General features: G+C 46.1%; 1 protein-coding gene across 4 annotated transcripts in view; it reads right to left on the reverse strand.

The window, feature by feature from the left end:
* Window positions 1-2,434: 2,434 nt before the first annotated feature.
* The window catches only part of Smoc2 (SPARC related modular calcium binding 2), a 155,654-nt gene continuing 147,169 nt past the window's right edge, over window positions 2,435-10,919 (reverse strand). For all 4 annotated transcript variants that reach the window (XM_074070121.1, XM_020167614.2, XM_074070128.1 and 1 more), the window contains exons 12-13: window positions 5,974-6,011; window positions 2,435-3,842 (exon numbers count right to left, since the gene is read on the reverse strand). In XM_074070121.1, coding sequence (XP_073926222.1) covers window positions 3,825-3,842; window positions 5,974-6,011 — 56 coding nt within the window. In that variant the 3' untranslated portion in view covers window positions 2,435-3,824. The remainder of the gene's footprint in view (window positions 3,843-5,973; window positions 6,012-10,919) is intronic.

Genomic DNA, 10,919 nt, shown 5'->3' on the forward strand with positions numbered 1-10,919 from the left:
CTTCTGAGCCACTGGCTGCCTCAGCCCTAGAGTCTGGTTCCCACCGAGAAGAATAACTCCATTGTGCCTTGTCTGGTGTGATTTGGTTTTCTGACTTCTTTCCATATAAACAAAGTCAATTCCTAACCAACAGAGGAGCCAGAACAAAATTCCCTTATCCAAGGTGGGAGACTTCCTTCCCACGGGATGTTAAAACCTGCACTTGTAGCCTGCTGCGTATCACTCAGATCTTTGGGTTCAAGTTGCTCAGTTCTTTCCACTCTTACTGGGAAATTGGAATCCTTTGGTCATACACCTCACTGGAGGATCTGAGTTCATGTGCCAGCTGGTGAATACCTGTTATGCTCTGTATGGGGGGACCCCGACTTTACTTACAGTGACTCTCAAAGGGAGGTATCACACCCACCTTTTTAGAAAGGTGGTGGTCTCTGCTGGGGTTGCATTGTTGGTAACTGTGAAGCCTAAGCTCCATGGGTTTCGCCCCATGGCCACTCCGCTACAACCCTGGCAAGCAGAGCACTGTGACTACGGCATTCGATGGACACTGGATACAGACCGGAGCCTAAGGGACAAGGCTTCATTAACTTGCATTTCCTGCCTGTGACTTGCTGTGACACGCGATGGACTGTGGGCCACAGAGACAAGCAGACCATAGCTGTGGCTTGAGAGGTTCTTCTTGTCATCTCAGAGGAAACAGCCTGGAGCAGACCTGTGTCCATCATGGGGCCTAGAGCCAAGTCCAGCAGAGCCCTGACTAGCTGACCATTCCAGACAACACACAGAGGCAAGAACAAGAATTAATGAGTGTTACTGTGGACTACTGAGTTTTTGGGTGGCTTGTTCATAGCGTTATGAAAGAAGATAGCTAACAGCACATTTTAGAATGAGGAAATACTAAAAATGGCTAAGTATACAATTAGTCAAGATTGCTTTCAAATTTTGGTCTATATGATGGTAGTGTGGTTCTATATAAGAGTGTTTGCTCCTCACCACTGACACTGGCATCATCACTACCTACTATCATCTCCCTCATCACCATAATCACCGTATCATCACCATCACTACCACCACGGCCACCACTGTCACCACAACCATCAGCATTACCCTTGTGCAATCACCACTACCATAATCTTCACTGTTTCCACCATCATTAACCTGACACAATCACCTTCACAATACTCGTTATCACATCACTACCGTCACCATCACTACTTCCACCCTCACTATAATCGCCACCACCACCACCATCATCACAGTATCCTGAATTTAGCCTTTACACATTTTTACTGTCTTTTTGGCATAGCTTTGCTGCTTGCATGATTTAGTTTTTCACTTGGAAGTTTATGATGTTTGCCATTTCTGTAGTTTGATTTCACAAAAGCTGACACCTTTCACCTTGACAAAGTAAACAAAACTCCAGAGGTGACATTCATGTACATGAATGAGTCGTACAGTGTGCTTCCAAAACCCTCCAGGTAGGTTTTTGACAAGGATTCAGGAGTCTTCAAACATGAGGAGAGTGGTGGGACATTCTGGGGGAGGAGGGAGGCATCCATCACTAAGAGCAACTCCCTCGGTGCTTAAGGAAAACACACTTCTGCTTTACATTTGCAATCTTAAAGCACTGCAATAAGAACCATGTGTGGGCCCACCTTGTCATTCTGCTCCCTACCTTGTCCAAGTTCTTCCAGCTCCCTGGACACTGTCCTCTCTTGCCTGCTTTAGAACCCGGTCCAAGCTGTGCCCCCGCTGGGGCCATTCTGTCTCCCTTAGCTCTTTCCACTGGAAAAAGTCTGCACTGCATGCCTGAGCATAATCAATGCTCAGACTGAGTTTTAAGGACATCCCTGTCTGCTGAGTTGAGAGGACACAGTGGGGAGCAGTGGGTGGGAAGCTGACCAGGACGGAGTGGAGATTCCTGAAGGAAGTCTACCCGTTGAAGAAAGGACCCCAGTGAAACTCAGTAAGAGGCCAACCAAGGATGGGCATAGGCGATGGAAGCTGGGTTTGGAAAAAGTGGATGTTACCCCTGGGGTTCTGGTTGCGGGACTCAGGGAGCAGGATTGACTTCAATCAAAACATGAGCACCTTGTACTCCTTGTGCAGTGCCGCCATGGTGTCACAGCAGGAGCAGGACTGGGCAGGGTGAGGCCTTACAGGAGACAAGGATAGGTGCATTTCTAGCCACCCTGTGGACCAGGCTGGAGCACTTGTGCTCATTAACCATGGTGTGTGCCTACGTCCCTGCCTTACAGAGGAGGCCCAGGTGCTGAAAGGTTAGGGGACATGTCCCAAGTCACACAGCCTCACAAGGCAGATCCAGGACTCAAATCCAAATCCACTCTGGCCCAGAGTCCTTGAGTTACTTCCTCAGTAGCAGACACCTTTAAAATTAAGCAGTTATAAAACTCTGCAAAGAAAAGACTAAACACGGTTTTGATAGCATATTTTAATCTAAGAAAAATGATTAAACTCAAAGTTAGAAATACAGAAGGTTATCCAAAACATTTAGGATTGTGACTGTTTCTTAGACAGTGTTGACATGGGCTTGACTTGGATCAGGGCTCCAAACGCTTGGGTGTCACCTTTGCACAGTTTAGGTCAGCGAAGGCTGGTGAAACAGCTATACACAGACCCACAGACATCACTGAACAGGCCATGTTGTGAGACTGGAGGCCAGGAAGATTTTTCTACCCAAAAGTCTGCACCGCCCCCAGCTGTCACCTGTTCTCCAGATGGGTCCTTGGGCCAGTAGGCACAGGCTGATCTGGGCTCAGGTCTAAGGGCGGCAGCAACCAGCCATACACACAGGTCGGTCTGCGGCCCACAGTGTGGACATCCAGCTCCCACCCCTCCTCTCACAAGAACCTCAGATGAGCCCCATCAGCAAGTCCTTGTGCCCTGGGGATGCTGGCAGAGAAGGGAACCACAGAGTCCTCCTCGCCACACCCTCAGCACAGTACAGCATGACTGTGCCTGGCAGAGACAGTCTGTGATGTGTGCACGGGGTGGCTTTCCCTTCCGGTGGACCCTCAGCTGGCCACAGCAGGACAGGAAGGCCAGGTGGAGTAGAGAAACAGTCGGACCTGGTGCTGAGCCGGCAGGATTGTGTTTGTCCACTGGGATTAGGCTTAGGTTCTGAAGCAGGGCTCTGCGGGTTGCCGGCCACGGCAGGAGCAACACTCTGGAGATTTAATGGCATGATTAATCCAAGCCCAAAACTCAAACAGAAGCTTGCAATGGGAACACAAAGATAGTGTGAACAGTCTTTCCTACCAGGACACCACGCGCAGTTAGGCAGGCCTTAGTGGCCGAATGACCTGTGGTGTGAGTGAGACCTTCACAATGAAAAACAAAACAAACGAACACAAAATCCCAAAGAATCAGGCCGACTGTGCACGTTAACTTCGCGGCATTACAAACTCCTACAGAAACGCAGAGCTTCAACGGGCGCCAAAAGCGCTGGGAGCCAGTGGACTGCTGGGTGCTGCGCTGCGGGGACACAGAGGACTGAACCAGGAGCCTCGTGCAGGCACCGACTGCTGACCGTGCGGACAGAGAGGTGAAGCTTAAATGCACGTGAAACCCAGCTCCCAGCTCTGAAGGTCAAGGAAGGGCACATACATTGTATGTGATTAATTTTGTGAAGCCAGCCTTCCATTTCACAGATCAAAACAGTCTGTTTAAATAGCTCCTTTTACAAAGTGAATTTACATTTAAAGTACAAAGTGCAAATACGATATGCTTTCATTTCGTTTTTTAATTGCGCTTTGGTGAGGGAGAATTCCCACGTGTCTAGAGACTGTCTCAGATATGGGAGCCGTTCATCCTTGCTTCCTTGGCTGAAACAAAACACAGACAGAGAAATCATGTGCAGCCCTCATCTGTGAAGACCAAGGCTGCTCTCCCATGGCCCAATCACCTCCTCTGGTTACTGGGGGGAGAGAGCAGTACTGAAAAATGGACAAGCAACCCAATCATGAAAAAAACCAACACAAGAAAGGGGCTGGCGGAGTGGTTCACATTTAGGCCCTGAGTTCAAAGCCCAGTACCACAAAAAAAAAGAAAGGACAGTGTCCCAGAGGTAAGAATTAGTGGGGACACTTTGGACACTGTCTTCTTCACACTCTCGTCCTTGAAATGATCAGGAATATCAGCAGAAATATATCTACCAGTTGGGAAAATTAGCATTCACCTCAAATATCTTAAATGAACTATGATGAATCAACTATTCTACAGAATCTCCTCCATCTTGGGTTCATCACACAAAAACAGCTTTTTTGGCTCAGATTTGATAAAGGCATAGTCAATTTTAAATTTTCCTCTTTTTCACCTCTATTCACTGTTCTCCCCAAGAAGAAAAGTTTGCAGAGTGGGTCTCTTGTTGTAATTCAGCACACTGACTTCAGCCAAAAGTAATTTAGAATGGGATGGAGAGCAATGTCCAACTGCCTGGACTTCTAAGCACCGCAAACCCTACAGGTTGACCCACCCCTGTGTTTTGTTATTTGAAATAACTTTAAATTTCAGGTTGTTTGGGAACTGTCTTATTCCCCTTGATAAAGATCTGAGGTGGGAACGAAACTCCTCCACCATATTCTGTTTAACTGGTTATGGATAACAGAATTCATCGACAGTGTGCCAGGTGCGACACCAGTCAGAGCTGCCGCAGGAGAAGAGGGCCCGTATTAGCCTGTGTCATCCATGCCAGTCTGTGTCAGCACATGTCAACCCATGTCAGCACAGCTCTGAACACTTCTGAGCAAGAGAGGAGCCGCAGTTCCTTGGGTTTTGGTGAAATGTCATGCTTCTTTCTATCATCCCTGTGTTTGATGTCTGGGCAGTGGTGATTCACACGGCAACAGATCTTGGTGGTTGGTGCTATTTTATTCTTCAAAGAAATATTCATTGCCTTCAATTAGGATGTCATGTGCAGGATGCAGCTCGCCTGCCCCTTGTGCCAGGACCATGGTGGCTGCTGACAGCCCTCACTGTAATGACCCGGAATCAGTGTACACCCTCAGGTGCTGAGGGAAAGGTGGAGAAAATGTGCTAGTTCATTTTCCTGGAAAAAGCTGAAAGTGAGGCTTGTGCATTGAGTCTACTTAAGACTGAGGGGAGCACACGTGTGCCATAATTGCCTTTATCAAATGAAAACAGACCTTTGGATGTCTTTGGAACACAGCTGGGATAATTGCTTTCAGACCAGCCCTTTTTTCAAGTGTACATGATTTGCAGTGGGATTTGAAAAGTTAAAACCATAAACATTTACTAAACAAAGGAAAACGAATTGCACATCTTTGTTAATGAAATGGTTTTAAATTATATCCAAGGTGTGTGCTGGAGGTCTCCACTTAAAACCCACAATAAACACAGGGCTTTGATTAGGGAATGTCAGCCTGACATCAAGCAGGTGCAGGAAAAGGAACTAACAAATCTACAGAGTCATAAAGACAGCGGGCTCGCTCTGGCTTTGAGGGAGGGGGCAGGCAACCCACTCATGCTTGTCTCCATTCAGTGAGGCCTGGACACAGCTGTGTCTTCTAATTTGAGTAGCAGAGATGTGGATTCAGGAAACAAACAAAACCCCCTGGGGACCGAGCTCTTATTGTGATAGCTCTCAAGGAGAAAGGGACAGTCAATTCACAGGCACCCTGAGTGCCTCCTGACCCTGCCACCTCCGCAGATACCCACACAATCACAAAAACAGCCACTTCCAAAAAACGGAATAAAAAATTCTTCTTAAAAATAATAAAATACTTGAAGTTTCAGGTAATTAAAAAGTGAGGTCAAAATCTTAAATTCAACAAGTTGTTGAATTCTGGCAGAATTTCGAAGGCTCCTTTGCTCGTTCACATAGGTGCCTCTCCTGGGCCTTGTCTTCTCTGGGAAAGTACTGTCCATGGCAAACCTACGTGACCTCGGGTTTCTACCGCCTATAAATTTTTGAGGTTAACACAGAGACACACTTACCTGCCTATTAGAAGTGCTTTCAGCATTACCTCTGGGAGCTAGCAGGGAAAAAAAGACATTATTACAATCAAATACTCTTCAGCTGATGAAAGGTTCAATACAATTTTGGGAAGGCCTCAATTGGCTGGCTTATTTATGGGGACACAAACACACATACATACCATAAGCATAGATTAGAAGCAGTGGATCACAAAAGCCATTCTACACACATTTTCCAACAATACAGATATTCTAGTCCAATGGTAGAAGAATATTTTGTTTTATCTCAAATCAGGAGGGTAAGTCCACTAATCACAGAGAACATCCTTTGAGAACTTTCCTCCACGTTCCCCAGGGGAGAACCCCAAGCCACACATCAGCACACATTCTTTGAAATCTTTTTATTTTATATAAAATCATGAAAAATTCACCTTTGGCACAGAATACCATTTCCCCAGATCTTTATGTAAAATCGGAGCTGGAGGGAGATGTGCTGTTTGTCTGTGACCATGCCACCAGCCCCTGACAGGACACAGGGGTTCTGTAGGGGTCTCCTTCCTGCTCTTGGTCCCACACCCCCCTCCTGCATCTCCATGGAAATGTCTGGAGACCCCCACCTCTTTCCATCCCATCAGTTCTGCTCATGCGCTCCCACATGGCAGCCATCCTCCCTTTGTCCTGGGCTCCAGGGTGACTGCACAGCCCTGCCCTCCTTTCAGGTTGCCCCCTCAGATCTTCTGTACCCTTTCTCTTCCTCCCTGACCAGTGGAAATCACTGTCCCCAGTGGATGTAGGCCTTGCCTCTTCCTCTCTGCCCCACTCACTGAAGGCTCAGTTGGCCTCGTGGCTTTAAATGGATATCTTTACCCTGGTGGCTCCCAGGTGCATGTCCCCAGAGTCTCCTTTCCCCTCTCAGACTAGATTCTTAGGTCTATTTACACTCCACCTTCCCTTTAAAGCCTTCCAATACTCATCTTCCTTTCCAAGCCCTGCCGCTCAGGGCAAATCATCAGAGTTGCCATAGTCCCTGCTGTCATCTACCACCCGACAACACTTGCCTTGGCTCTACCGTTAAACTCTGTCCTGAGTTTGACTTCCCAGTTCCCTGGACTCGTGTGCTGTACATACCACCTGCCTCAGTCACAGGGACCCTGCGGACCTTCTGCAGGCCTCACTCAGCCTCCCCACATGATATGACACCTGGGGAAATGTTAAACGTGGTTATGCTCCTCCTGCCCACCCTTCAACAGGCTCTTGTAGGGCATTGGCCAGAGTCTGCTGGACAATGTCAAAGTCAAGTGCACTCCTCCCTCCTCTCTCTGTTACGATGCCTGTCCCTCTCAGCACCCACTCAATACCCACCCACACCTGCTGTCCCCTGTGGCTTCACAGGAAACCACTGGCTCTCTTTCCCACTTCTGCCAAGCTCAGCCCAACAGCACCTCCCTCCTGCCCCTCCTTGCTCTAAAATGCCAGCCCTGACCTCTGTCCCTGACATTTCCTCAGCAGCCTCCTGCCACACCACGAGTGTCTTATCTAGCTGATTCTTGCTCCCTCACTAACACAGATGCTCTGGGATGTGGTTTGTGTCTGTTTTATTGACTGTTATTTTGGCAATGTCCAGAACAGGGGCATTCAATAATCAGCTTTCAAATGAACCAACAGATGAAACACAGCAGCGTTTGCCATCCCAAGTTCCTCAATGAATTGCTGGTTTCTGTCTACTTAATAAAACATACGGAGTAAGAAAAAAATTATTCTATTTTCAAACTCTACCTTATATTGCAATGTTAAGGCAAACAGAAAACACTGTGAAAAACTATTAAAAAATTTAAAACTATTTAAAACTATTAAAAAATTTATCAAACTGCCACAATATTAAGCAGAAAGTTTGTTTCATTTGTAGGTTTTAATGTTATAAGTATATCGATAATTGCTGCCACTTTCTTATTTTGCCAGATATTACTATTTTAGAGAAAAAATAAGCATTTTGGCCAGTGATTCAAATTTCAGGCAACCAGAGTGATACTTTCAATCTATTCTAAGCCAATTTGGCTATTTAACAGGAGCCATTTTTCGATAGTTTGTTTTATGATTAATGTCAATTGCCCAGCTAGTTAGAGGTGGCTGTAAAGATGAGTTGCAGTAAGAAAAGTTTAATATTCTCAAATGTAAGAAAAAAAAAACTTGCTATATCAATTAAAAGAATATAAATTTCATTAATGACACCTGGCAGAATATTACATTCAAAATACAGTAAGGGGAAAATTCTGTAAAATACATGAAGGGCAGGAAAATAATGTCATTAATTAAGCTTAATGGAACAGAAAATAAATTATCAAAATAAATGTGCAGCAATAAAACAGATTTCTGGGAGACTATGAGGGAGAAGGAGAAGCGTGTGTTACCATGCCACCATGAAGGTCAGGAGCACGGAGAGCTGTGCCATCTGGCATTGGACGGCACTGATTGATCCCAGGTGCTCAGCAAAGCAAACTCTGCTGTGGGGAAATTGGCCTAAAAGATTGCAGCCAGCAGGATGATCTGGTTGAAAAGATAATTTGGTCAGAAATGAGTATTTCCTAATTGCTGAGGTTTCATGCAATGGTTATTTTAGATAATTATGAAATCATGCTATAATCTTTTCTGAATTTTTCCTGAAGTCTTTATAAACATGTCCTTTCTTGGTCTTACAACGTGTTGATCACTTTGAGATAATTTTTATAATAATAAAAATTTAGCTCATGCTTCCCAGCACATCATAGGTGCAATTATTTCATTGCAATGTCTTTTTAATTGCTTAAATTCAGTGTTTAATTTAGAAAGTAGATGTACTAGGATCCGACTTTACAGAGACAGTCACAGTGTGTGTGCACAGATAGATACATGTAGAGAAATACTTTTTAAAAATGAGAACAGAGGGTCGTATGTCCTGCTCTTCACTCGATTTGTCATTTTTTAGAATGAAAAGGTACATCACTGAATAGTTAGCACAAATACGGGAAAGAAAAATCTCGTAACAGTTTGGATATTGAGTGTCCCAACCAATCCATCCCTGAATAATGAGGTTTCTCTGACTTCTATTTCAGACTTCTATTTCACAGGATAGGAAAAAAATAACTTGTAATAAATTGAGGGGGAAAGTAGACAAAAACACTTCGAAAACTCTGTAAGCAAATGAAAAGGTCATGAGAGATGCCCAGGGCTCATTTTTGATCAAATTTCCAATTTTTCCAAATCTTATCTTTTTTGGGCTGTTGGGGAAGAGCATTTTGTTTCTGGTAAATAATAAGGTAGTAAAAGTTAGATGTGTCCATTTATTCAAAAGGACCTACAGAAGACAACTTGCAATTCTGCCGTAATTTAAATTGTTCTAATATTTAAATTCCACTGTCCATGCTCCTCCTGCATGGAGCGGGACTCTATGTTCAGCCCCACGGGAGCGGGTAGACAGCTGGTACATGCTCAGGCTTGGGCCACGGCCTGCACCACCTCCACACACCCGCTCCACCTAAGTCGTGTGGCCTCTCAGCCTCCCTGCACGCTCCAGGGCCTATGGAGTGAATGCAGCCTTCATGCAGACGTGTGTGTCTCTGAGCCAGCTGGAGTCTGTGGCTACTTGTTTTTACAGGATGAGAAAGGGAAGGTAGCCAGCCTGTGAATGTGTGAGGTTTCCATCGATCAGCACTGCAGTAACAAGACTCTCCCATGGCCAGTGAGGACTCCTTGTACCCTTCATAAGCCGTCTCTACTCAGCCTGACCCGGAATGACATGGCACAGTCTTGGGAAGGATCTATTGTCTACTGTCTCCCCAGTGTACGTTACCCATAACAGGTGTTACCACCAACCTCCCAAGTAGTCTTCTGAGGAACTCAACTCATCATGAAGAGTCTATATTACTGTATCTGAGTGCAACCAAGGGCCAATTCTCTTGAACCCAGAGCCTTGGGGTCCCACACCTAGCCAGGTCAGGTGATCCCATCCAAGACCTCTACTGTCCCTTTCCCAGGAAAGAGTAAGGACAGAGCATGTGTAGGAAGACCAGCCTCCTGCCTTGTTTCCTCCACAAAGGATACAGTTGTCAAGTGGCTTTCAGAACCCTTGTTCTGAAGCAGATCATTCTTCTGGTGTTCCTGGGAACCATTGTGCCACTGTGGTTCATGCTCTGACCAGATGGATGAACAGTGTTTGAACTTGAGATGTCCACGGGTACCTGTGGACACTGCAGTGTCTTTGAGATGCCTGCAGTGGTGTCAGGCTCTTCTCTCCCCTGTCTGCTGAGCTGGACTCAGATCCTGCATGCACCAGGACCTTCCCCACTCCTCAGCCAGAGATCGTGCCTTCTTCTCAAGACATAGCATTTGTCACAAACCCCTATTCCTTTGTCACATTGCATTTTAGTACTTTTTCTTCCCCACAGATTATGAACTCTTTGAAATCAGAGCCTCTCTCCATCCCTTAATCCATCAGATATCAGCATCTCTGATAAATGAATGAATGACTAGAACCATCTTAAGAACATGGCAACTCCAGAGCCGACTGCACTCCACTGGTATCACAAGGAAGCCTGCAGACAATGACATCAGGGACCTTTGCTCCTGTCTGTGTCCATCTGCCTGTGGTGCAGAAGCCTTTGTTTCTGAGCCTGGCCACAGAGAGCAGCGCACAAGCTGGCCGATGACAGTTCACAGGAGCCAGCAGAGACTATAGGCTCCTAAACCCCACCGAATCCTCACTTAGAAACCCACAGACTGCCTGGATGGACACTTCTGAAGATGTCCAGGCCCCATTATGGCCTGGATGGTGGCAGCCTGAGTCCCACCTTACAGGTGGACAGGATGGGAGGGCCATGGTGTCTTCGGGGTCAAGTGGCAGGCAGCGTGTTAGAAGAACACCTTCATCACTGCTGCGGAAATCATCTTGACTCTACTCCAGGGGACCCTAATACTTTCCAAGTTCTGCCACA

The sequence above is a fragment of the Castor canadensis genome, chromosome 1 (assembly GCF_047511655.1).
Source record: "Castor canadensis chromosome 1, mCasCan1.hap1v2, whole genome shotgun sequence".
Taxonomy (NCBI): Eukaryota; Metazoa; Chordata; class Mammalia; order Rodentia; family Castoridae; genus Castor; species Castor canadensis.